We start from the raw sequence: 26,795 nt of genomic DNA on the forward strand, positions 1-26,795 counted from the left end.
CCCCCCCCCCCTTTCATAGCACGATCCCCATGACCCTGCATGTATATAGACCCCATATGACACTACAGTAATTTAAATACCCCATCATGACGCTTCACCCCAAGATCATCGCTACACGATGTATTCACAACCCCCATATCACATCACTACACCTCACTACACATTGCAAAATGCACCCTTTTTTATTTATTTATTCAGATGCAACGAAGGAATAGAGAAGTCATGTATGCCCTGCAAGGATGGAAAGCGGCGGCGATTCAAAACTCATGTAGAGGATAGGGGAGTCAAGGCGGCCGGTTTATTACTCTATTTTTTGTTGTGCTTTTGCAAATTGGTTGTTTCGGCCTATGGAGTCTGTCTTGGATTCCCTTTCAAGTGTTAGGGAAGGTTGAAGACGGCGTACTCGGACAACCCACTCTCGTGGAACTCGGTGGAATTCTTGAGGAGTGGTTTGAAAACTCGGAGTGTGTAGGAGACTTTTAGAGATGAGCGAAAAGACATGTCGAGACGAAATTTTCCGGACTAGAGATCAAGTGAGCTCGTCTGTAGCCGTCGATAGTCAAAACAATCGTTGGCCCCAAATTGTATTCAACGGCTTATTGTTTATTGTGAAGTCTTGATGTACCGAGTAAACGTCTGTCAGACAATTAGTGTTATGTGCCAAGAATAGGAAGGAAATGGGTACTTTGCAGCACTAGGTTTCTTGGCTTGAGATCTGGAACCCCCAGGATGATGCATTGAGAGAGTTGATGGTAATATTGTATTTTATTACTTTTTCATCGTTGTGGTACTATCTCAAAGTCATTAAAACCGCAGGTGCATGATGCGATGTTGTCACTTTTATACTAATATCCTTTTCTTTGCTCCTTACGAGACAGTTGCAAAATGTTTGGGTAGATAACCATGCCAACCGTCGTTCTAGTCTGAAATGCAATAAAATGAACAATGTCATATGCCGAAGCAAGATATCGCTCAGCTATGTCGCTAAATCATGATCCGGTTTATGTTCCGCAGATTTGTGCCATGTTCTAAGTAGGGGTTTCGATGTTAGTCGTACCCGTCAAAAACATTGCTCGATGGTACCCAGTCGTAGGATCCATAAGAATAAAAATTCAATTCATTCTCATAGCCATCCGCAGGGGCGCCGAGTGGGACCGGTGGAATAGCTGCGACTGTCGGGATAGTGGAAGCCAATGGAGCGGTGCATTGTTGTGGCATCTGATAACCTTGCAGGGTACTCTGGTCGAATGTTCCCATGACCATGCCAAGGTTTGTCATATCGTTGGAGCCCATATATAGTTGAGGCTGAAGTTGATGAGGAACAAATGCCTGGTGTTGCGACATTATTGGTGCTGGTGTTTGGTGCTGATGTTGGTGAACCGGAATCTGGTGCATCTGAGGCTGTTGCTGAATTTGAGGCGGAGGAAAGTGGGATGGTAGAATGTGAGTCGCTGGAATACCATGTGGAGATGGAGACTGTAGAGTAGAGGGCCCTGGTTCTATAGAACTGGCCTGTCGACTGTATATAGACGATGCTGGTGATGTGCCAGATGATGCTGGAGTAGCTCCAGGAAGGTCGATTACTGGATGAGGAACGGGATCTCTACCGTCCGCCATCCCGGTTTCTGATGTAAGAGAGCTCGTGGGATCCTGAGCAAAGCGTTCCAGAGCATCTGCCCAACGGGATGCGAGGGGCCAGACTTCTTTGCATTCCAATAAGATGGCTAGGGTTCGCTGATACATCATATGTCCGTCGCGGCTGATACTGGGATCCGGGCAAACTGGGATAAATTAGTGTCTGGAGTGCCTGTGTTAAGATGAATGCGCTCACTGTTTGGATAACAACAAAGGTATGTGGAAAGAAGACCACAAGTGTAGACACAGAACGCCGCCATCTGGGCACCAACACTTTCCTCCGAGGAACGTCCTGTGAATTGAGCATCGATTTGTACATAAAGGCTACGGACGTTGGAGAAAAGTTCGTACGTAATCTTTGTGAAAGCTTCCGGTCTCTGCTTATATTCAGCAGAAAATGTCAAGATGCTGCACGAGTTAGTGATGACAGAGTAAGCTAGGGTACTGACTTACTCTACCAAGTATGGACGTCGAAGAACGATATTGCAAAGGCGCGGGACCATGGTCACTCCGAGGTACGCCTGGGAAGTTAATATTTGGACCTGTAGTGTATAAAGAAACTCACCAGTTCTTGTCCTTTAGCTTTGTGCTCGCTATATGTGAACTCGTTCCATCGATGATTTTGGGGTAGGCTATTCTCCCACATATCAAGCTTTCTCGAGACAGTTGCAAATTTGCTTTCTGGCTCCCATGGATAAGAGCTCCGGGTAAAACTGACAGCACGCCGGGTTATAACGCCCCATAAACTGTGCGCTTGAATGAGTGACGCAAAGAGAGACCGGTTCGGATCACACAAAAGTGCCGGATTACTGATAGCTGGCGGAGAACCCTCAAGAGCAGCTCGTGAAGAAGGCTCCCGTCCCAGGTCAAATTCGTCCTCATGACAAGGGAGGAGAGCGGTAATGTCCGACGCAGAAAGGGAAATGGGCGAGTGAGGGCCTGAGTGTAATTGGTCCTGACTGTGCAACATCCACTGGCAATACTGTTCAGCAAGATTACTTTAATTTGTGGTCCGAACTACTTACTAGAGTGCGACGAGCAGACTCCCCACGGATTCTGGTGTCGTCCGTCGGATCTGAGATGTCATATGTTTCTTCCAAGTGCAGACGCAACGCGGAAGCCATCCGAAGAGCAATGCCCATATTCATCTGTCGATCAGCAATGAACACATTTGACACCTCGTATCTGGTACATACATGACTTTCGTTTCTGAGCCCGCTGCCTTGTTGTGCAATACTGAGCAAGTAAAATGCCTGACAACTCTCCAACGTGTACCTCGGCGAAAAGATCTCGCCAAGTGCGATGGCCGCAGCGCGTTCCATAAAGAATTCAGCTGCTTTCATACCGGAGCCATAGCGAGTCGCGAGAGGAGGGCTAAAGCGTGCAGAAATGCTGAGGATGCTGACCACAAGGAAGACGCTCACGGATTGGTGGTCTTGAAGCAGACGTCTAGGAAATTGCTCCCTGGGGATAAAGCCAAGCTGGAAGTAGTATCGGATGAATCGATTTATGCCGTCGATAATTTCAGGTAGTGGAGGTAAGAGCTCCCATTCACTGTTCGATTTGTTTAGAGGCTTTACAGGAGCGTCAAGGATGTCACGCCGTGCTTTGGCCGGGTCTCTTCGACCTGACTTATCTGCCCGGACACGGGGGTGACGAAAGTCACGGTCATGATCCGGTTGACCCCGTTCAAGAAATGTGCTGTTAGTTAGAATGTTAGCTCAATTTGTAAGGAAGCGAGCAGGTTAAGTCACCATTCTTCAGCAGTATATCCAGCTTCAGCACAAGCCTTGCACGGAGGCTGCGCGCGATCATGGACACATTTGCTCCTCATTCGTCGGCATCTATAGTAAATTATTAGAAGAGGGAGGTTAATAAGGTCTGGGCGCAGCTATTCACCGTCGACATGCAATCGGGGCTCGTCGTTTGACGGCCGGGGCAGAAGACTCGGCGTCAGCCATATGCCCAGCCGCCGTGCTACACTGCTGATATTGAAAGTAACTTTGGTGTTCGTGTGCCTTGTTTGGGATTTGGTGCTCTGTCAGGGAAGCTCGCTGTAATAGGAAGTTAGAGAGCAGTCGTATGTCAAAGCGCACGTGTTATGAAAGCCAGTGGCGAGTTTCGGTCCTGTAATAGGCGTATTCCAGTAGCCGCAGGACTGGTCCTTATTCCGTGAATTGGTCCTTATTCCGTGAATTGAGACTGAGTAGATTTAACTTGGTTTCGGTCTGTACAGTACCGAAGGTGAACGACAGATGAGGTAGTAGCGGAACGGCGGGTTGACTGCCGGGTGTCAGATGAACGGGCGTGTTGTATGCGGCAGGTACGGTCCAGCCCGTTTGACAAGAAGGGCGTTCCAGCCGTTTTGGGCAGGTATTAATAGGGACCTATTGTACCGGTGTCTGTAGGCGAAAGAAGAGGAAGGACCAACAACAACTTATTGATATACGGTTGTGGATGCTTCAGAGGAACCGGGGTAAGGCCATTGACTAATGAAATGATGGGTTCCAAAAGTATCACCCGTATACCTGATTAACAAGGCCGGCAGTGATGTTGTGCAGGTTCCCAGCAAAGCGTGTTTTGATTGCAAAGTAGCTTAAGCTTCTCTTCAGCTCGGCACTTTCGTGGTTGTATTATGCTGGGTCCTTCCAGGAAATGTTAGTTAGTCACTCCTTGTTGAATTTGCTGCAGCGAAGGAGGGTCTCGGGCTCTGGTTCAGCGCAAGGTCGGAATGGGACGCCAGAAAGAACGGCAGGGAGCAAACGGAGGCGGTTTGAGACGACCACGACGAGCGGGCATCACAGCGAGTTTGATAAAGCTGATCTGTGGCGAGTGATCCCCCGAGGAGAGGACGGGACAAGTCAAGACAGGGCGTTTACGCTGCTAGCCGCAGTGTAAGTGAGTGAGCTATTGGGGTCGGCACAGTCTTGGCCATTCAAACCCCTGACGAATATCGTGCTGCAGATATGGAGAGAGAAAGACGGCGCAAACTCAAAATGATGATTAAGAAACGATGAAAGACGGGAGCGGAAGTCTAAGTAATGATATGCGTGCCGACCTGGTACTAGTAGTAGAGGTAGGAGGGAACATATCTCCTCAGGTCCCTCAAGGACTGTGGAACTCGGTGGCGTGGCGATTGACCAATCACGCTGGCGTAATCTGGTAAACGATTGGCCGTCAGTCGTCCTCGAGAAGTTGGCGGGAGTCCGCAAGGCCTCAGGGACCTCGAGGAAGAGATAATCAAGGCAGACACTAAGCGAGTACCTAAACTAAACTTAGGCACTTATACTCCGTATATGCGCTCCCATTCTCCTCGACATTTCAAAAGGAAAGGCGAGACCGACGGAGGGAGCAAGGCTCTTGCAGCACAGTCCAAGACATGTAATGGCAGTTAGTTGCTAAGTCAGTTGTGATTGGGCAGGGAACGAGACCTCGACTGTAGCGGCTACAGAATGCAAGGGACAGGGATGACGGTAGGGGCCGGTTTTATTCATTCATGACGACGGCTTTGAGAGGCAGTCAGTAGTCTGGAGAGAACGCCGAATTACTTACTTGGATGAGTTCCATCTTGGTGCCAAAGGGAAGCAAGATACACGCGTAAGGGACCCGTCTATTGAAACTTCCTTGGTCAGAGAGCAATGCAATATATAGGTACCTAGTACTAAACATGAGGGCGGCCTATTTTAGCCGTCTTCAGACATCAGCTGTATGTATGGAGTACACTAGAGCCAACAGGTCCAGAATCTGACCGGTCGTTTCTCTACTCAACAAGAGGGAGGCATGACTGGCTCGAATTCTCTCTGCCATACAGATCATCATGTTTAATCTCAATGCTTCCTTGGCAAGACTCGAAGAGCCCGATCCTGGAATCCGACTTGAGATTATGCTGCTAGAGGAAGAAGCTGTATGTATGTCTTCCCTTCTGGTGGGTAGCAGAAAAGTTCGCCTCCTACGTTGGAGTACGAAAAATAAGCAGTCTAAGGAGTACGGTCTGAGCGTCATGAACTGATCTACTAATTTCGCCTCTTATGCTTCCAGCGGCCAACTTTTCCGACACCTTGAGGTCCCTTCCCACTTTAGCTTGGCCTGCCTTTGTTTCTTTCTTTCATTGCAGGGCAACCAGCAGCATATTATTATCCACCTCTGGTCTTAGCTGATCCACTGCGGTCAAGTTTGCCAAACACACCGACAGAACACCGGAATAAACCTGACAGTTACAAAGCGCGAGTTCCGAGATCGTCGAATCGACAACTGAAGTTTTCGATACCCAGAAAATGGTGTTTGAGGGTCAGGGTTCCACATAAGAACGGCTGTTGTCGATCTAGCCTCGTGCTAGGGCTGGTATTGACTCGCTGATGGGTTTGTACTGTCTTGTACCAGCATCTGGTGACCAGAAATGTATGCAAGGCTTTTTCGCTTACCCAAGCCATTGAATTCAATCCATGTTTGCCATGTCGCAGAGCAATCTTGGGCCCAGCCACTCGTGTCTATCGTATACGCATCCAACCACATCTGGAAGTGAGGATTGCATCTTTTCCAAAAATGGCGTACAAATTTTCTTGGTACAGCCAGTGGACCCAGTGAACACGTGCGAGTCATGCAGTGATGCTTGTAGGGCTAAGCTAGACTGCCTTATTCATGATGAATATCAATTTTGCGTACTATGTACGTGGATAGTCAGGGATGTTGAGAGCAACTACCGGGCTCGGGACGTTTATGTTCCCATGCAAGGGGTGCAAGCGTATACGTCCAAACGGATGTCTTCCTTGCAATCAAGGCGCGTATCTGATAGCCAAAGCCCAGCAAGTAAGCTGCCACCATGTCACTGTTTTCAAACCACTCCACAACAGCATCATGAACAATAGGCAGCATGTCAGGGAGGGTTGGGGCGAGATCTGGATACAGCATACCAATCGAGTAGATGAGTAATCGCATCAACTATAAGGTCCAGCTAGCTGGGCTCGGGAAATGAAGGAGTGATCTGTTCATGCCTGGGTAGGTGGGATACTGAGCTCATGTTGCACCGATGATATGTTTTTTGGGTCACTCAACGTCGCATTACCATAGCGGCGTGAATAGACACGGGTTTAAAATTCCCGATCGTCGTGCCCATTTGTTTGATGTCAGGATGCTTGATGTGCGTCAGTGTGACCTTGACGACGATCCACAGCGAGGGCTTGATCCTTGAACTCACAGATACGGTTGTGAAGATGTGATTCGACAACATACGCTTGAGTAGTCAACAATATCTTAGTATGTCTATGGGCATTCGTTGAACTCACTCTCGAGGCCTTTGCTATTCACCCTAGGAAAACACCAGGTCCTTGCAAGGTCCAGACCTGATAACAACCACAAGGATTATCCTAAGGAATTCGGCAAAGGTTTTCCGCATATGACACAGGAGGAAGTCCGAGAGTTATGATAGGTGGAAATAGTCGAGCTGCTGGGCCTTGAACCCGTTGCAACGTCCATACTGCCATTGAAATTTTACTAGCGTTGGAACGTGAGTAAGGACCAGCAATTCTTAAAAGCTGTCATGGACGAGTTTCGTTGAGGCTCACGTGATGTCGACACTATAGAGAACATGCAAAATGCAGACATATTGAGTGGAGAGGCAAGATCAAGTAAAAATGATTACGACAACACAGCTACTGTTCAGCATACATCTACAGGTATAAACACTAGGTAAACAATTCAACAAATAGTCTTACATTGAACAAATTAGTCTTGAAAGGTTAAATAAACGTCTACAGTACTAGAATACGAGTACATTAACGGTTTCGATAAGAGGCCAACATAACGTCAGTGCGTCCTGACAAAGAACTGATGTAAGCCTTACGTGGGCCAAGAACGGAGGGAACAACATAACAACCCCAGCACATTTTTTTTTTACTTCGTCTCCAGTTGAGCTGAACTGGGAAACCCCATGATTTTCGTTTGATTTATTCCGCCGTTTATTTGAAGCTCAATGGTTCGTGTCGTTGCCTTGATGTCCAGCTGGTGATAACTCGCTAGCCAATCATTTTTTGAATGATATATGACATCCAAGGTTACCAGCACAATCCTCCGAAGCAATACATGTACTAACTAGTAACATCTACCTCGGTAGTTACTTAACTCAAGAAACACCTGTACTAACTTCTAAATACGTGCGCTTATTGTACCTGCAGAATAGATGCCCGTGCTCAGGTTGTATCCGGTAACGTCCCCATATGCTTCCTCGGGACTGAATGGTAATAGACCGGGGAAACCACCGAGTCTTATATATGAGGATCGCAATAATATATCCACGGCGATCTATAGACACGGGTACCCATACCTAGCAAGATAGACTTTACTGATGTCAAGATGCATCGATGGAACTTCAGATATGGGTAACATCCTGAATCCCCATAGTTCCTGAGGAGCAGGGATGTCATCGTTGCCAATACTACATCTGCGGAAATCGTACATAGATTGGTCTGGACCGTTGCTTAGTGCCACTGCCAATATGCTTTAATGCAATGCATCGTGGTGAAGAAAGACAGGCCCCTGTTCAAGTCGTTATGGTTTTCGATCGTTTGTTCAATGTTGACATGTTCGTGTTTCATATCCGATGTTCTACTCTCCATAAGATCCTATTCTGATCTGCATACAAATCTACTCTAGTAGTGTTTTGCAAGTAGTAGGTTAAGCCATGGCTTCTGAACAGCGAGGCACTACCTTCTTTGCTGTGTTATCCAGATATAACAACTGCCAGTTCATGACTCCTCCATACGAATCACTGCTAACCAATAGTCATAGATTCTCACAATGGCTGTGAGAGAATGTTAGTGTATAAATATTTCAGGCTATGGCAGTGGAGGCTCAAAGGACCGTGTAGATAGTGCTTCTAAAACAGTAAAACACTGTGCACGACTCGTTCCAAAGCCCCTGTCATCATGCAAGACGAGCTCGTGTAATCGCCTATTTACTTGAAGAAGACGTCAAAGATAAAAGGCATGATTTCGCATTTCAAACTTTGGTCAGCCACTCCAGACGCCGAAACCGCGATGGAATTTGTGACTCAGTGGAGAAACTTTTGCACGCATCGAGTGATCGGCTAAATTTTTCTCCTCACTGGGTTCCGTCACTTTCAACCTTTCTCTCCTCTCACATTGCGTGACCACTACTTTCTGGCGATAATCGATTTGCCTTTATTGCAAACGCATACCAAAGTTGAATTGATTGACTAGAATCTCATCACATACCGCTACTATGTCGGCTCTAACGGAAATCTCCCTGCCAAGCTTTCAAAAGATTGCCTCCGGCAAAGTACGCGACCTTTTCGAGCTCCCCGATAAGAGCACGCTTCTCTTTGTGGCCTCTGATCGGGTCTCAGCCTACGATGCTGTCCTCAAGAACCCAATTACCGACAAGGGCAAGATCTTGACTCTCCTTTCGGCACACTGGTTCCATGTTTTGACGGATCGCATTCCTGACCTGCGCACCCATTTCATTAGCCTTGATGTCCCTGAGGGTGTTAGTGCGGAGGAGGCTCAGACCATCAAGAACAGATCCATGGTCGTCAAGAAGCTTTCTGTCATCAAGATCGAATCCATCGTGTACGGTCTCCCTCCCACATTGGAAGCCCCTTTCAAACCCATTCCTTGGGCGCGAAATAGCGCATACTGCACGTGCTCTGTATGAGCATCATGACACTAACATATCGACAGGCGAGGTTATCTGACTGGTTCTGCTTACAAAGAGTACAAGAAGAACGGCACCGTCCACGGTATCACCGTTGAGCCTGGTATGGAGGAGGCCCAAAAGTTCAAGCAACCCCTGTGGACACCTAGCACCAAGGCCGATGCCGGAGAGCATGACGAGAACATCCACCCTGACGACGCTTGGAAGGAGGTCGGCGACCGCGAGACTGCGGATCGCGTCAAGGAGCTGTCTTTGAAGATCTACGACGAGGCCTCCAAGTACGCCGAAGAGCACGGAATCCTTCTGGCTGACACCAAGTTTGAGTTTGCCAAGGATCAAGAGGGCAACATCTACCTTGTCGATGAGGTACTGACCCCTGACTCTTCCCGATTCTGGCCAGCAGCCGGCTACATGCCAGGCCGTGACCAGGACAGCTTCGACAAGCAATTCATCCGAAACTGGCTCACCAAGGAAGGACTCAAGGGCAAGGAGGGTGTTGAGCTTCCCCAGGATATTGTCCAGGCTACATCGGATCGTTACCGAGAGGCTTTCCTCATGTTGACCGGTAAGAAGTTTGAGGACGCCGCTAGCCAGTAGATGGCAGGGATACAAAAGCGCATCAAAAATAAGCTATCAGTGTATCATCATCTGAACTGAAGATTGATTTCCAGCTTGATGCAACTGTTGCAATCGCGTATAACTACCTATACGTGTGGTGGCTGAATGCTTTGCACCCCCTCCTTATCCGTAAAATCCCTCCCAGGCCTTGACTTTGCTAGCTGCGAGTATGGTTGACCGTTTCCCCACTGTCCAGCCTACGATATTGCCATTTTGATCCTGGCAACTATTAGTGTTTCAACCGCAAATGAAAAGGGAACGTACCTCTGTAGCCCTTCAGTCACTGTTCTCGGGTCTTGTGTGTATACCAATCGAAACCATCCTGGTTCAAGCGAGTGTTCTTCTCGAGGATGCAGGAAAACGCCAACCTCGCGCAGCCTTTTGGCGAGGGCAAATTCCTGATTCAGCTCGCCATCTAGTTCAGATGGAAGGTATGGCGATAGATCAATCCAGACAAAGAAACCTGCGTTGCTTCCCGGTAGGTACTTGATGTTCATAGCCTTGAGCTGCGACGTGACGTGTCGATGGGCTTGTGAGAGTTTTGATCTCGATGAATCAACAAAAGATCGACACCACACTCTGTCCTCAAGCATTGCATTTCCAATGGCCAGACTCGCGCCGGAAGGGTTGTGAAACCGCATGGCCGCCTCGATTGCGCGGAGGACTGGTTGGCTTCGAGTAATGATGGCACCGAGACGAAGGCCAGCGGCGCCAAAGTCCTTACTTAGTCCGTAGGTGACGTGGAGAAGACCTGGGTTAATGAGATTCGTGGAACCTATCGACAGGATCGAGGTAAAAGGGGTTGCAGGCTCATCACTGTTGAAAACCGAACAGGCGTAGATCTCATCACTCAGGAGATGCAGTCTATGCTTTTGGCAGAACTGCATAATTTTGACAAGGGTAGACGTGGGGTAACACCGCCCTGATCATGGTTAACCAGCAGATCATCAGAGACCGGGTAGACATTTCTCACCAAGTGGGTTGTGAGGGTTGACGATCAGCACCATCTTGACGTGTACGCCGGCCTCACTGGATCTAACCAAAGCTTCCTCGAAATGGTCGATGATACCATCTTGGAATGCCTCTTCGGTCTTATTATCAGAGTATACAACTTTCACTTGAGATTTGTTACCAAAATCAAGTTCGAAGCGGCCATACACGGGTCTACTGGTTAGTACACCATCACCAGGGTCCGCAACTCCCCATGCAAGGATGTCGTGCATTGCAGTAGCGGCACCGACACACCGGATCATGTCTGGGGTGATGGGGCTGCTAGGAGTCAAGTATTCGTTGAGATGGGCAGCTAGAGCTGTAGGGAAACGAGAACCACCCGCATGACTGCCACGGTATAAGAAGTCCTCGTTTGAAATGATAACCTGACATACAAGTTAGAAAGTAGTTCTTGAGTTTCAAGGTGAATGTTTGTCTTTGTACGCTCTTGTCTGCGAACTCCTTGAGTTGATCTGTCACCAAGGCCTAGTGAGATGTTAGCGTTCCCACAATGTTGAACGGCTTGGTTGGAGAGAACATTACATTTTCAGCTGTGCCAAATGATATCAATCCAGTCGGATTATGATCAGGGTCATAGTCTCCCCTTGGCGCGAACCTCCAAGGTAAATCTAGCCCACCTACAGCCTCTGTGGCCCGTTGTGATAGAGCGCTCATCTGATTGACTGAGAAGTGTAAGTGTATCAACATGGCGAGGGCCTGGCTTACCGCAGAATAACTGCTCGATACCTCGCTGAATGAAGAGGGGCTGATGAGTCAGCTCGTTATCTTGGATTAAATCTGAGAAACTTGCTCAGATCAAGGATTTACACCCCTTGTCGTGATTCCACAAACTGGAGACAGGAGAGCGAATGGATGCGAGAAGAGAAGCAAAACTCAAGTAAACATGTAGGGAAGTCGCATCTTTAAAACCCGTATTTGACCTCTCAAGTCTGTAAATAATTACAGTAAGAAAAGACAACTTAGTACCCTGATGGACAATTGAATTAATATCCATCCAGTTCTGTGGATTAAATGATTCTTACTGGTACTAAGTGCTAAGATACTAAGGTACTAAAGGATTTGGGCTTAGATATATCCCTTCTGTTTAATCTCTTATTCGATACACACTCTCTCGGCATAGTCAATGCCGCCTCTAATCACCGCCAAGTCGCCACCCCGAGTCAACATAATATCTCTCTTTGCCAAGGCACAAACAATGTTCCTCTTCCCAGCAAACCAATCGTATGGAACAAAAAAGTGCTCAAAGACTTCGATCGCCGAGGAATCTTTGCGCTGCGCGATCTCTAACCTGCTCTCGCTGAGATCAACAGAGCACACCCAAAAAGACCGGTTCAGGAATATGAGTTTTTTTGATTCGTCAACTCCTAGGACATGGGTAACGCTTAGTTCGAATGTAGTCACACGTGAACGAAGTGGAGCGGCCAGATTCGATGCCTCCTCCCTGTCTTCATCAGTGGCAAGTTGATCTAACGTCGCCGCAGCATCTATTTGCTTCCTCAGCAAGCCATCGTTGCCTTCGACGGCAAGACAGTCTGCGTCAATGATCGCAATTCTGTTGATGTTGACAGAACTGCTCGGATGTATCAAGTGGAGCATGACTCTCTGTTTTTGGTCGAGCGAATAGAGAATCGCGCTTTTGAGCTCTACCGTGTGGTTGTCTAATGAAAATGCAATAGACGATACTTCAGACCAGTCACTCCAGCAGTAGGCGCAGGCTTTGACGTTGTCTACACAGATCAGATGTAGAGAGGATTGCGGATGAGGGAGCCATTTCCGGGTTCCTGGCACTTGTGGATATGTTCGCTCTATCTCATACTTGCCGTTATCCAAGTTGAACAGATAATCAGACTCGCGAGTTGATACCAGGAACTTGGCCGCTATTTCTCCTACTAGCACATCTGTGATTGCCTTCTCAGAGTCGAGGTGGGACTTGAAGAGTACCGTCGGATCGCTGAGCCAACCTTTGTCTGCTGACTTTTGGATCCTGTGTAAAAAGATCTTGTTAGAGGCATCAACGCTGAGGAGGGAGTCTCTCGGTTCAATCCAGGCCAATAGGCGGACTGGGGACTTGTGCCTGTAGAGAATCCCCAAGCTCGCTGCTGTTTTTCGCTCGTACAGGACGACTGACCCATCGTCCTTTCCACAAAAGACGACTGCGAATGTGTGATGGACCACCATGGCAGTAACCTTCGCTTTAGCTTCCATGGAAACCGTCTCGACCACTGTAGTGGAAGTGAGCCCGCTGCTATCATCGCTGAGGGACTCCCGCAACAGAGCTTCAGGTTTCCAAACAGTGCACTGGGTGCCTCGTATGTCGGCAAGAAGCATACTGTCTCTGGCAAAAGCAAGCTGCTTGATATAGGAGTTGGAAGACTTGACCCGATAGAGAAGTTTGAACGTATCAAATTCGTAAACGTGGACAATCCCATTTGCACCACCCGCTGCGAGGAAACGCCCATTAGGGCTTGGAGAGAGGGTTTGGCAATTGGCACGAAAGCATTCCAGCTGCCGGTCGGCATAGGGGTCAAGGAGGGCGAGATCACCATCGAGATATGCGACTGCGAGAAGGTTTATGTCAGGATTGGGATTGAAAGCAAGCGCGACAACGACATGCGTGCACGTCTCTCCACTGGAGAGTTTCTTGCCACATTTACCAGCGTAAGTGTCCTCTTCCATGTCCCATAGTGTGATGGGTTGGCCGCTGTAGGCGACAGCAAGCATTCCGTGGCTGGTAGAGAGAGTTAGTGCGCATGGGGTCCCCCGTAGAGGCATTTGGTTCGTATCTGGCGTATTGGCACCACTCCATGGCCTCCGCACCGACTCCGCCCGGGCGTCGTGTCCCAAATTCCAAGTCTCAATGTAGTTGTTGCGACTTGCAATCAAAAGCATATCTCCATCGAATTCCATTCCCAGCGGACGCGGAGGGCTCGTGAGGCTGACTACCACTTGCCCCTTTCTGATGTCCCAGATCTTGGTCGTCTTGATACCACAGGTTGCTACAAGGTCAGTTTTGGTCTTGAAAGCAATGAAGTTAACAGCTTCACCGTGTTTTAAGACCTTGTACTCCTGGTAGGATGTAGCGTAGTACAATACGACAGCTCCTGAACTGAGGGCGACGGCCAGGAACTCGTCTCCATAGCGTAAAGCTCTTGGTTGACCCTGGCGGAAATCCATGCACAGCATCCTGTCATCCCATTGCTTGTTATAAGTGCCAAGCACTGCGAGCCTCTGATTTGAGCATCCGGTTTTGTATACCATAGATTCAGTGGGACAGAATGGCGGTATCAACGAGTATATTGCTGACGGTGACACCGTGAGGGCGTTGGCAAACATGGCAGGAATCCGAGCAAGGTCCATGCTCCACTGTCGTAGCGCCCGCATCTGAGGGTCTAGTGGTGAACGCTCAACGGCGCATCTATCCACGTAGGTTTTGAGGTGTTTTGAGGCACGGATGAGATGAGTGAGATTTTGGGAATCGGCAATCGTTTCGATCCAAGTAAGTACGTTGGATTTCAGGAACCGTGTGACAAGCTGGAACGCCTCTGTCGCCAATGGATCAGCCTTCGAGAGGTGATATGAGTATGCTGTGTATGCATAGATGGCAAAATCTAGTCTTGTTGGTAAGTTTGCCGAAGAACGGCGCCGCCTGGTCCTTGGAGGTTTCATTTCTTCCCCAACGAGGTAGCCGAGACACACTTCAGCCATTCGTGTATGCGCCTTGGTTTTCTCTATGGAGAACTCAGACTCTAGTCCGCCAGCTACAAGAAATTCTCTGGCAGTTTCATGCACCATATTAACTCGCCCATATTTGTCCACGACCACCAATTGACCACAGAGCGCGGCGATGCTCTCCTCCAAGTTTGGGAATGAGTCGTGGATGTCCAGGGTCAGAGCACCGTCTAATTCGCTAATTGACATTGGTCGAACCGCACATGCTGCCCACATGAGGATGGTTTTGGCCAGCTCCTTTCCGCGAGTGACCTGTGACATGTAGTCTAGAGTCCGCTTGTACAGTGATCCCATGCCTCTTGGTACGTCTTCAAGGATCTGGTGAATTTCCTTTCTGCTGTGGCAACGTAGGAGTTCCTCAAGTACCAAAATTGTCCACAAGAAAGACCCCTTAGATTTGTCTAAAATCTTCTCGGCCAGTTCACCCCGATCGTTAGGTTTAACGACTCCCAAGGCCTGGGTCCTCCTCTCAATCAAAAGTCTGAGATCTGATTTTGTATCTGTTACCGAGATTGGCAAGATCTGGACCAGGTTGGTTGGAATGACCGAGAAACCTTGGTCCAGCTCGACCGTATCCCTACTTGTGACGAGAATTCTCAGTGGTATAGATTCGTCCATGTTGGAAAGAATGGCATTCAAAAGGACCGGAGGGTTGGAACACTCGTCCAGAGCATCGATGACCCAGTAATGCCGAGTCATTGTGGCCTGAAAAATTCCGGAAAGGAAGAGGATTCTCCAGAGGGTACGTTCGTCGACGCCATTGAAGCAGATACCATCCGCCTGCATTTTTAGGATGGCATCACTGGCTTCGGCATTGGAGATCGCCATCTGAAAAGCCAGACATCGGAGACAACGACCTAGGTTGGCCTTGGACTTGTCTCCATGTTTGAAAAAGAAGTAGCTGCAAGCCTGGCCGGACCCCTTGAGCTGATCGATGACATAGCCGGCAAGAACAGATTTTCCAGTTGCTGGCTTGCCCTTGATCCATAGCGTTCTATCATTCCCGTACTCCCCGTCCTTCCATCTGGCATAACTGGCTTTGTACGAAATCCATTCGCACGACCCGCGCATCCGAGATTCGCAGACATTTGCAAGATCGTCATCCAACAAATCGGAAACTTGGAGGTACTTCTTGAGATTTTTGGTCCTCTCACGCTTCTTCTCTGGAATTGCCGTGACAATTCTGCTCACAGTAGAGGCGAGTGCGTCTCGTAGGAGTATATAGTTGGGATCTTGAGGTGTGTCAAACTTGCATATCGAGCGGTGGTCAGCAGTCATGGGTATTTGTTTCTCTCCACGGTACCCAAGGACGGCTGACTCAGGATCGACGATGAGTGAGCTAAATAATTTCATATTCTGTGTTTCATAAAATGACCAGAGCTCAAGATCAGCTGAAAAATGCCGAAATTCGTCATTGATCACTTGGACTGCTTCAGAGTTCGGTTCCAGATCACCAACATAAGCGCGGTCGTACGCAACCCTGAGGAGATTCTTGAGCATCTTTGCCGAGTTGGCACCTCGATGCGGTGTGGCGAGGAAATAGAATGCGGCGAATCGTCCAGCCAGCGCTTCGTGCCCTGCATCCTGTTTCGCCAGGATGTATGCTTTCTTCATTACCAGGCCACCCATGCTATGGCCGACGACAACGATGTATGTTCTGGAATTGACAATGCATGGCGAGGTACTGATCGCGCCTAGGAATGACTTGCCAATGTGATGAACATTTAAGCAGTCCTCCTTACCCTTCAAATAATACGAGTCGTACCCGTAGCTATGAAGACGGACATTCCTGAATGCGGGATCCTTGGAGAGCCACTCCTCTGGCCAAAATTGAGATCGCTCTGCGGACGACTTGCTCCATGTCTTTCTAGAATTACCGCCTAAGCCATGGACGAAGATGAGGTCGATCTCGGGCGCTGACGGGGAATATAGGAGGCTCAGTCCAAGTGGTCCCCTATCACCCTTCGCTTGATCGTCCAAGTTAGTTGACGTGTTGGACTGCGGTTTTGACAGAGGAAATAGATTCCTCAGGCCCTTAGTCGAGTCGCGACTGCTTGATGAGTTGCCGGGATGTAGATCAGGCTTTGCGCGCCGCTGCTTTCGAAAGAACTAACTTGGCACAGTCAGCGATCGGGTTGGATTGAAGTTTCCCAAGCAGCTAAGGGATGAGAGTTAACCATTGTAGCCCATAAAACTCAGTGTGTATCAGTGCATTGGGCGCCAATCTCCGTTGTCCGGACTCATCAAAGTGACGATGGTCTATCCATCAAAATAATAATGGGCTAATAGATAGTACGATGGGAAAACCCCAACATCTCGCGCTCGAAGAACGTAGTCAGCCCTGCCCTGCGAGCCACCAGCCACCAATCAGCTGATTGCTCTAACCGCCAGTCAATGCCACTCGCGGGCCCAACAGCGACGAAGATAACGGCATATATCCATGCTCACCCTAGAAAATCGCGCATCAAAGGTTTCAAAAACACCCACATTGACCTGTACTTTGTTAAGCATTTCTTGATGATGCTGTATTGATATGGCTCATTAGAAGGATTGTTCATGTATTGTGTATTGTTTCGGAGAACTATTTGCCATGCGTTCCCAGACGAGTCCGACATTCGAAATTGGAGACCATGAAGCTTTCATGGAGTTCGCTCTCACTCAAGCAAAAAAGTCACCGCCAGCTGCCAACAAATTCTGTGTCGGAGCCATACTTGTCGACGCCGCTAAGGGCAAAATCTTATCGACAGGATACTCGCTTGAATATCCGCGAGACTACAAGGGAGATCCAGGCACTACGCACGCAGAGCAGTGTTGTTTTATCAAGATTGCCGACGAGCACAACCTCCCCGAGGAACGCATCCATGAGGTCCTTCCGGCAGATACAGTGCTGTACACGACCATGGAGCCATGTAACGAGAGACTGAGTGGCAACATGACTTGCACGACCAGGATCTTGAGGCTTAAGAGCGCCATCAAGACTGTCTATGTGGGGATCAAGGAGCCAGGAACGTTTATCGCACACAATGAAGGACAGGAAAGACTCGAGGCAAACGGTGTCAAGGTCGTGTTCCCTGTTGAACATTGGCGTGATAGGATTACCAAGGTCTCAATGGCCGGGCACTGAAGACTTAAATTGGGTTCGCTAAGAAAAAGAATGAGGCTGCGGGAGCACCGGAACGGCCCGCTTAGCCACTAGGCGGCTTTAAGCTAGTTTGCAAGTTAGGAACGGGGATGGCATAAGCATGTAAATATTACCTTAGTTAACATAACACAGCTGCAGCCTCAGTACATCCTTCTATAAAAAAAACTCTTGCTCTCTAGATAATCCCATCAACTAACTGGTGTTGCCTAGGATAATTTTGGCAATTGTCTGATAAGATAGAAACTTGCAATCGAAAAAGATTCGTGGCAGTGGTTGTTGCGTGCCGTTAGCCGCCATCCATACGTATTTGCGTGACATTTTGGCAGCTCGCCTGCGATTGGGTCAGACGACCATGGTGGTGGGTGCAACCCAGGAACGCCGTTTATAATAATAACCCCCTCTTCGAAAGCCCGATCATGTTGAGCCAGCGGGGCGCTGAACAGATTCGGCACAGTCTTTGGCACAGGAAATGAACTACAGTGGTGCAAACGGCTTTGAATTCGGGGCGGGTAATACCAACATTGACCCAGCTGTGTTAAGGGGTAAGCTACAAGCCCTTGGCAAACTGACAAGGTCGTCTTCATATTGACTGCCCTCCAAGAACTGCCGGAGGGATGCAAGGTCGCATCCATCGAGAACCATGGCGTAAGCTTCTGGGCGAAGACGGGTCGCATCGATGTTTTTCTCAATGATGGTACACCGAAGTCCTTCTTCATTAAGGCCATTTCGAAAGAATTGGGTATGAATATGACAAGGGGGGAATTCCATTCCATGACCGCGATACATAACGTTCTGCCAGAAATTGTCCCAAGGCCCATCGCTTGTGGCACGTACCAGACAACAACAGACACCCACTTCTTCCTCTGCGAGTTTCGAGAAATGACTGAGGATATGCCCGACCCTCACAAGTTTGCTGCTCTTCTGTCAACGCTGCACCAGAAAAGCGTATCGCCTACTGGCAAGTTCGGGTTCCACATCACCACCTACGCAGGAAACCTACCCCAGTTCGTGACATGGGAAGATAGGTGGGAGACATTTTTCGCCAAGTCCATGAGACAGGCACTTGACCTGGAGATTGAAAGAAAAGGGCCTAGTGAGGAGCTCGAGACTCTCTCACGAGCTCTGTTCGAAAAGGTCATCCCGAGGCTCCTGAGGCCTCTCGAGAGTGACGGCCGAACAGTGAAACCTTCACTGGTTCATGGAGATCTTTGGTACGCAAATGCAGGGATTGATGTAGACAATGACCAGCCTCTTGTCTTCGATGCGTGCTGCTTCTTTGCACACAACGAATGTAGGTTCCCCTATTAAACACTTGCGGTTACCTCTGCTAACTAGCTCGAATTTAAAGATGAGTTTGGCCAGTGGCGACCAGCTTGCAATAGGTTTGGGGATGAGTACGTAGCTGCCTACAACACATTCGCCCAGATTTCGCCGCCTGAAGAGGATTTTGAAGGTCGTCTAGACCTCTATAGACTGTGAGACATTCAGAAACTCTTTTACTTCTTCCTGATCTGCGTACAGAGTAGCTGATATCAAGCTAGGAGGTTTGACACACATGTATCAGCCCTTTTTGTCAATAACGAGACACTTCGCACACAGTGAGGTTATTCTCAGTCTACCGTCTAGTTCGACGGCTAATGAGCTTAATAGGGTCCTTGACGTTATGAGAGATTTGGTCCAGAGATATGGTTAGTGGACGGACAGCAATCATACTATACCCCTTCTGCGATCATGTAGCTCTAGGGATTTAAAAAAGACCTCCGTCGTATGCATATGTTTTATCCTCCATCTAATACCAATTTTACTTGGACTGTTTCGCGTGCTTTCCGTCACCGAAGAGATTTCCCGGGGTCACGCCCAGGTAGCCGAATGTCTTAACGAATTGGAAGGAACAAGATAAGATGGCATACGTTTTGTGCTCCTTCCCCTAGGCTTGCAATAAATTAGTATTATTCATTTGACGTCAAACTAACACGTCATTTTTATTTACAACATTCCTACTGAGCAACTACTAACGAAAGCAAAATGACATACATAAAGCTAGACCAAGGCAGGCTACTCGTGTCTTTTTATAGGCACTGTACGAGGATTACTAACGCGTCGCGCATCGACTGCGACTGCGACTGCGACTGCGACTGCGACTGCGGACTCCAACGCGACCCCACTCCTTTGATGCTTTAGGCCATCAACCAGGAATCCTTTACACAGCAGCCAACATAACACAATGTCTTATCCACCAGTGGTGATAGAGATCAGTGATGATGATGATGAAGATATAGAAAGAGATGGAGGTCCTGGTTCAGCAGCTATTCTCGCGACTCGCGATAAACAAGCCTTGCTCAAGGCACTCAACTCAATTGAATCGACAGGCGATATCGCAGCTTCCAGTCACTATAACATATTTGTGAATCCCGGTCTCACTATTGACGGCGGCAATCTCATTCGCCTACCGCTTGAAGAGGACGATGCGCGAACCATCAAGGGTGCATGCAGACAAGCGCCTTTCGGCCATGGCGACAATTCAGTACGCAACACATGGGAGCTCGATGCGTCAAAATTCGATTTGGGAAACCCAGAATGGCCCAAGTTTTTTGACAAGGTGCTTCGGGATACTGCCACAGGTCTTTGTTCAGATGAACTCCTTGCCAAACCATACAAGTTGCTGCTCTGTGAGCCTGGCTCATCCTTCAAGCCGCATAAGGATTCAGACAGGGAACGCGGCATGGTCGGAACGCTCACCCTCTGTCTTCCTTCACAGCATGAGGGCGGCGACGTGCACCTGTCACTTGGCTCTCAAATCAAACGCCTATCTACTGCTCCTACTTCCAAATTTGACATTACCTCAATCTCTTGGTTCTCAGACGTGACGCATGAGGTCACAAAAGTGACATCCGGTTACCGGCTTGTCCTTACATACAAACTGTTTATTCGCGGGGATGACTCCATATCGGCTTCTGCTGCCCTGGAGAAAATTGAACGTCTAAAGCACCTGTTGATCAAGTGGAAATCCCGACCCTGTCAGCCTGATAGAATCATATATCCTCTCGATCATCTTTACACAGAGGCAAGCCTATGCTTGGAAAATATGAAGGGTCGCGATCGGGCTGTCGCTCACTCTCTAAACAAGATATGTTCCGAGGCTGGATTCTATTTCATGCTAGCACATGCGATCCATGTCCGCATGGGAGACGATGGCCATGGTGGCTACGATGAGGGCTCGGAAGAATACGGGAATCTCAGATCCATACATACCCCTTCAGGGGTTCAGGTTGCCTCAGATCTCGCTATTGATCATGATGAAATTCTGGGGTACGACATTAATAAAGAGGATCCTAGCAGCGAAGACGAGGGCGAATTCACCGGCTTCGAAAACACGACGCCTACCTTTCGCTATCACAAGACTGTTGCTGTTGTTGTACTGAAGGACCGGCTTCGGAAGTATCTCATCAAGGATGTCGGGCTCCCCAGTACAGTCCAAAGAGCCAGCACTGACCGGTTGACCGAAATGGTTCTCCGAGATCTTGCTAGTAATCGAGACGATGCATATACGAAGCAGGCGGCCGCAGGTTTTATTGACAACGTGCTGCTCCGCAGCAGAGAACCCCAAGGACCAATTGTCAGACTCATATCAAAGTGGGCACTGGAACTCAACAACATAGCAATGTTCCGTACTTGCGTTCAAGCTACATACGCGCCCTTAACGCCAACTGCTCAAAAATCCCATCGTCCTGTGTATGCAAAGGCTATCAGCGATGAACTTATAAATCATCTCAGAACACGATATGCTGGCCAGGAAAATACTATTGATTGGGATTACTGGTAGGTTAAGCTCAATGCAGGTAGCTCTAACATCTACTATGCTGAAATCTATATCTAGGTTCAAAGATTTCAACCAGGCTATTGACATAGCCACGGAATTTGATACCTTCTGTTATATCTTTGTATCTTCTATAACATGCGAGCCTCTACGTAATAGTTTCAAAGCATGGGCAGGTCCCATCTACGACAAAAAGCTGGCGTCTCAGACTTTATGGACTCTTTCGGATGAGGAGTATATTCTCCGTCTTATTGAGAAGCGCAATAAATGGGCATTGCAGAGGTGAGACGGTCCCAGATATGAGACACGCGAGTAACTGACTCAGCCCATCAGCTTTCTTCCGAAGTTCGTGCCACGTTTCCACCGATCTCTGCTTTGGGCCTTGTTACACAGTATCACTTCAGGGCGTTTTAAACGTTTCAAGAATTCCAGAGAGCTCTGCAAATGCATCATGAAGCATGGAAAAGGACAGTTGAGCCTCTGCGGCAACGACATCATGGAAGTAGTTAATACCCCGCCAGGCTTCTGCCGCAACAATCTCACCCCCGGGCACGCAGTCGACACTCATCATTCTGAAGCTGATGACCCCGACCATCGGACTTCTTTTAAGAAGTTTATTAGAATGGTACAGGAAAGTTACATCAATGGTGCTGAGCAGGAAGCGCTGGGATTTTTGCAGCAGAGCTGCCAGAGGCTCGTTGACGAAAGGCAGGTTTGGTCATCAGTAAGTGCTTCTTACCTGGTGAACAACTTTCTCGAACCGCTTGTCGCAATATTTGAGGCATGGAAGGTGCCTCCAACACCTGCAATCCATCAATTCTTCGAGATTGCGTTGCGAGATGTCATCCACAAGCGGATCACGACCCGACCTGTTCAACTTACGGGATGGGCTCATGAAAAGGTCGTCTGCCCGGTTTTGCATGATTGCAACCCGTGTCGATCGCTGAACACTTTTCTCGAGAACCCGCAACAACAGATATGGTGCATCCAAGCAGCACAAATTATCCGAAGACATGTCGAGGATCAATTGACGGATCCACACTACTCCCTAAAAACGACCAGAGAAGGTGTGCCATATACATTAGTGGTGACCAAGCTAGGAACAAACTATGACAAGACATCTCGTATCTGGCAAGGCCAGGCCCAGCAAGTTGCACAAAGTGTCTATGCGTTAAGACGCGACTACGTGAAAGCTTTGCTGGGCGAGGACAAGTATAAAGCGCTTGTCATAATCGAGCCAAGTCAGGAGAATGCTGGAACCACAAGCCAAGAAAATGGAAATTATGCACAGTCGAACACGAAACGTAGGCGAATATGGGAATGAATCTAGGGTCAGTTACCAGAGGCGTCTTGCGGACAGCTCAAGTATCCTCATTTTCCTCTACTTCGTCCTGATTGCAGTGAGGTAGGGCTCTTTAATATGTTGCTTAATACACTTGTTTCATCATATTGGGGGATAAAGCGGGGCGAACTACCACCTTCAAACAATTCTTCAACCCGTCAAGTCGATCAACAGATTTCGCTTCTTCCGCTTTATGCTATATCTACCAAGATTACCCCGGACGGTCAAAGAAAGAAAATCACTGTGCCTGTCGCTCACTGATGAATTAAAGGAAGATATCGCTGTCTCATACATTCTCGTTTACCACTCAAACCAAGATTTACGGGTCTACAAATATGATTAAACGACAACTACACGAGATGATTTTGTTTATGAAAGAAAAGCGCGCTACTCGGAATTGTCGACGACAACCCAGACAAAATGCTTCAGGGGAAAGTTTGGTTTATTGTGATGATGGAGTATCTTATTGAGATGCCTTCTTGGTATCAAACAGAAGGTCGGACATCAATAACAGCTGATTGGCTTCCGTAGCTCAGTTGGTTAGAGCGTCGTACTAATACTTCAATCTGAATATTCAGTGATGCGAAGGTCTCAGGTTCAAGCCCTGGCGGGAGCATGTCTCTCATTGCCTATCAGCTATCTTTTTGCATTTTTGACCATATCTCCCAGACAGAGAGGCATTGCTTACTTGTTTATTATTACTATTAATCCTCAGAACCCGGTGTGCGTCTCAGATGAACTCTGGCAGGGTTCATTATAGCCAGCAAATGCAAGAGTCACATATGTTGGCAAGCTCTTCTTCATATCTGTTGCTTCTACTCCTTGTATAAAAGTGCAAGATTGTTTGTATTGGGTTTTCTTTTCTTGGAACATGAAACCTCATGGCGGCGGCGTCAAGAGAAATGATAGGAGAATTCGCAAATCACAAGTCACCCGTGCTCACAAGGATGACGAATCTGAGGTCAAGACTCATTTGCTAATGTTCTTGATTTATGGTAAAGTAAAATGTTGACAAATCTATCCAACTCCAGCCATGCATCATCGCTATGTCTATCCAAACCCAAACTCCTATATAAATGCCCACATCAAACATCGTGAAATTATACTTGCAATGCTCCCAGACCAACTGTGAAATCCTCTATCTCCATTCCTCTGAAACCTTCCTCGGTCACCCAAGCTCGTCCCTTTTCAGGGGTAAAGAGGGTTTCACAGGATCTGCCTACCACCAAGAGTCCTGGAGGGCGGCTGCCCTCTGTCTCAATGGCCTCGGCGACGTGCTCTAGAGTCGTTCGAATAACTCGCTGATCAGGACAACTGGCACGCTCAATGACAGCACAAGGTGTGTTACGCGGCCACAAAACTCTCTTGCTCTCGCCTGTTGTGGGAGAGACTTGGGTAGGCTCTGGGGGAGGGGGAGGCTGCGCTGTAGCAGTGTCCTCGTTGACCGGATCCAAAGGCTCAAGCTCAACATGGGTGGTGAGCTCACGGATCAAACCGTTGATACGGTGCAGAGCCATAAGGAAAACCACTGTTCGGCTGGGCACAAATTCAGGTGGTGAAGGCGCTTTACCCTTCTTTCCTGTACCGGTGCAGATAAGAATCTGATCAGCGATGTCACGCTGGGTAGGAGGGATAGCAGCGAAAAGAGGTGCGCTTAGAGCACTAGTGACACCGGGAAGAACAGAGACCCTGTCTCCGTAACCGTGCTGGCGGAAATAGGCAACCTCTTCACCACCACGACCGTATACATAAGGGTCTCCCTGCTTGAGACGCAACACAGTCTTGCCCTCTTGGACTCCTGCAAGGGCCATTTCAAGAAGCTCTTCTTGGGCGCGATCGGCGTTTCCGGGGAACTTGCGAGCAATCTGGACAGGAGTACGGCGGGGAATGAGGTCCAAGACACCAGAAGGTACAAGCTTATCGGCAAGAATAAGATCGGCTGACTTGATAGCCTTGTGGGTAGCTTGTGTAAGGAGATCAGGGTGGCCAGGTCCACTACCAGCCAAGATAATTGTACCAACACGCTTCTCGGGAGTGCCAGGGTCGCGCTTGATGTCGGGTCCGTTGCCGGGATATGACTTGAGAACCGTCTCTACATCGTCGTCGGTGATAGCAGCCAGACGCTTAAGAGGCCAGTATTCACAGACTTGGCTGAGCCAGCGCACTCGTCGGTTCTTGGCATCCTCTTCTGTAATGAGGCGGTTAAAATGGGCGTCCTGGTCAAAAGAGTCGTCGGGGGAGGCGGGGTCGTCTTCAGCCACCAGAGCGTCTTCGGTGTGGATGCGACAGCGAACATCTCCGAGTCGCGTACAGGCAGCGCCGAGGTTGGTAGGGAGTGAAGCGGCAATATCGCGACGAATTCGTGAGGCCAACTTACAGCCTCGACCATTCGTGGTGACACCGATCTGGAGAGGGCCGTCGCTGTGTGTGGAGAGAAGAGAGAATGTACATAGTTGAGGAGCGTCGACGACGTTTACGGGGATACGGTTTCGTTTGCAGAGAGCAGAGATGCGAATGGCTATTGAGTTAGTTAGTCAAATGCAATAAAATGGGATTTATTCAGTAACTTACTCTGAGCATCTCGTGGTGCTGAAGTGACAAAGACGGCGTCCACAACACCATCGACTTCCTGACGACCAAGTCGCAGCAAATCGGTATCTTGGAATTCCTTTTTGTGCCATTGAACACTTCCATCGTCTATTCTCTTTTGGAGAGCATAATGAAGCTCGGCGCCTTCGGGGGCAATAAGAATTGGCTGTGCGCCAGAACCTAGAGACTGGCCACATCGAGTCGCAGCGAGTGGGTTTGTACCGATAACGAGGTGAATGTTGCCTCGACAGTTGAGCGCTGTAAGAAGCGAAGTCGGTATCGTAGAACCCATGTTTGATATAGTTAAATCTGCTTATACAGAATAAAAGAACAAGAACAAGACCAAGACCAAGACCAGTATTTGACTCAAGCACAATGTCGCCATTGCGAGATTCGGCCGGCTTATAAACGAGGTCCCATGTCGAACTGAACTAGTAGACCCTTTCTTTCCCGCATGCTAATCACCCTTGTTCTCCTTCCCTCATGGCAAAAAAAAGTTACCCCATTGCCCCTCCCCCTCCATACTCCAAATAGAGGTTACGTGATTGGTTTAAACTCACGCCATCTTCCTTAATCGGCCTGTCGGCGGGCACCAAATCAACGCACGATAACGCAATCGCCGACTTCCGCGGGCCGCAAGCGGAGATGTCAAAATTGCGATAAAGCACGTTATTTCTGGTGCCACAGCCATGTAATGATATGGAATTCCGCGGTTGTGGTTCTTTGTTCGGAAATGCGAATTTCCAGAAAACCATCTGATTACGGGCACGTGAGACTGCAACATCCGTGCCATCCTACCCTTGTCATTAGTAGTCATGATGGAGTTCTCATGACGAACAACAGTCAGATTTACCACTCAGGCCATCATGAAATGAAACGTTAGAACACAAATTGAATGTTGCTCAATAATTAAATAATAAAAATAAAGATAATGCGGATGAAAATACAAACGCAGCATTGCCTTACTTATTATCCATCACTTAACACATATCTTAAACCTTTATCATTAAACCCAGAAAAAGAATAAGTCCATGTGTACCAACCACCAAATACCCAGGTCAAACATACTTCACCACAACATCCACCACACTCCCTCTAACAAACCAATATATCAAAAATGCAAAAGAAAAAAGAAAAAAGAAGTGCCTCGCTTGTTTGCAATCGTACTTATAGGAACAGCCCGATGCGGGGGTCGAACCCGCAACCTTGAGATCGCGTACTCGTAAGAGTCTCACGCTCTACCG

At 48.4% G+C, this 26,795-nt stretch overlaps 7 protein-coding genes across 7 annotated transcripts, besides 1 other annotated feature; 4 read left to right on the forward strand and 3 right to left on the reverse strand.

Moving 5' to 3' along the window:
- Window positions 1-1,047: 1,047 nt before the first annotated feature.
- FPSE_07543 (uncharacterized protein) lies at window positions 1,048-5,202 on the reverse strand (the record flags this gene model as incomplete). The annotated part of the gene is made up of 7 exons (XM_009260661.1): window positions 1,048-1,781; window positions 1,832-2,043; window positions 2,089-2,156; window positions 2,201-2,617; window positions 2,661-3,336; window positions 3,535-3,689; window positions 5,188-5,202. 7 exons carry the CDS (start codon window positions 5,200-5,202, stop codon window positions 1,048-1,050), a joined length of 2,277 nt encoding a protein of 758 aa, XP_009258936.1.
- A 3,669-nt stretch (window positions 5,203-8,871) lies between these two features.
- Window positions 8,872-9,900, forward strand: FPSE_07544 (uncharacterized protein; the record flags this gene model as incomplete). Its single annotated transcript, XM_009260662.1, has 2 exons — window positions 8,872-9,218; window positions 9,330-9,900. The coding sequence occupies 2 exons, from the start codon at window positions 8,872-8,874 to the stop codon at window positions 9,898-9,900; spliced, it is 918 nt and encodes a 305-aa protein (XP_009258937.1).
- A 144-nt stretch (window positions 9,901-10,044) lies between these two features.
- FPSE_07545 (uncharacterized protein) lies at window positions 10,045-16,841 on the reverse strand (the record flags this gene model as incomplete). The annotated part of the gene is made up of 7 exons (XM_009260663.1): window positions 10,045-10,147; window positions 10,186-10,843; window positions 10,895-11,230; window positions 11,307-11,397; window positions 11,554-11,586; window positions 12,040-16,770; window positions 16,839-16,841. 7 exons carry the CDS (start codon window positions 16,839-16,841, stop codon window positions 10,045-10,047), a joined length of 5,955 nt encoding a protein of 1,984 aa, XP_009258938.1.
- A 410-nt stretch (window positions 16,842-17,251) lies between these two features.
- FPSE_07546 (uncharacterized protein) lies at window positions 17,252-17,785 on the forward strand (the record flags this gene model as incomplete). Its single annotated transcript, XM_009260664.1, has 1 exon — window positions 17,252-17,785. One exon carries the CDS (start codon window positions 17,252-17,254, stop codon window positions 17,783-17,785), a length of 534 nt encoding a protein of 177 aa, XP_009258939.1.
- Window positions 17,786-18,272: 487 nt separating this feature from the next.
- On the forward strand, window positions 18,273-19,282 carry FPSE_07547 (uncharacterized protein; the record flags this gene model as incomplete). Its single annotated transcript, XM_009260665.1, has 3 exons — window positions 18,273-18,345; window positions 18,405-19,094; window positions 19,152-19,282. 3 exons carry the CDS (start codon window positions 18,273-18,275, stop codon window positions 19,280-19,282), a joined length of 894 nt encoding a protein of 297 aa, XP_009258940.1.
- Window positions 19,283-20,027: 745 nt separating this feature from the next.
- On the forward strand, window positions 20,028-22,944 carry FPSE_07548 (uncharacterized protein; the record flags this gene model as incomplete). Its single annotated transcript, XM_009260666.1, has 3 exons — window positions 20,028-21,622; window positions 21,681-21,902; window positions 21,954-22,944. The coding sequence occupies 3 exons, from the start codon at window positions 20,028-20,030 to the stop codon at window positions 22,942-22,944; spliced, it is 2,808 nt and encodes a 935-aa protein (XP_009258941.1).
- A 1,118-nt stretch (window positions 22,945-24,062) lies between these two features.
- On the reverse strand, window positions 24,063-25,843 carry FPSE_07549 (uncharacterized protein; the record flags this gene model as incomplete). Its single annotated transcript, XM_009260667.1, has 2 exons — window positions 24,063-25,480; window positions 25,534-25,843. 2 exons carry the CDS (start codon window positions 25,841-25,843, stop codon window positions 24,063-24,065), a joined length of 1,728 nt encoding a protein of 575 aa, XP_009258942.1.
- A 612-nt stretch (window positions 25,844-26,455) lies between these two features.
- Window positions 26,456-26,484: a repeat region.
- Window positions 26,485-26,795: the final 311 nt, after the last annotated feature.

This window comes from Fusarium pseudograminearum, chromosome 4 (assembly GCF_000303195.2).
Source record: "Fusarium pseudograminearum CS3096 chromosome 4, whole genome shotgun sequence".
Classification (NCBI taxonomy): Eukaryota; Fungi; Ascomycota; class Sordariomycetes; order Hypocreales; family Nectriaceae; genus Fusarium; species Fusarium pseudograminearum.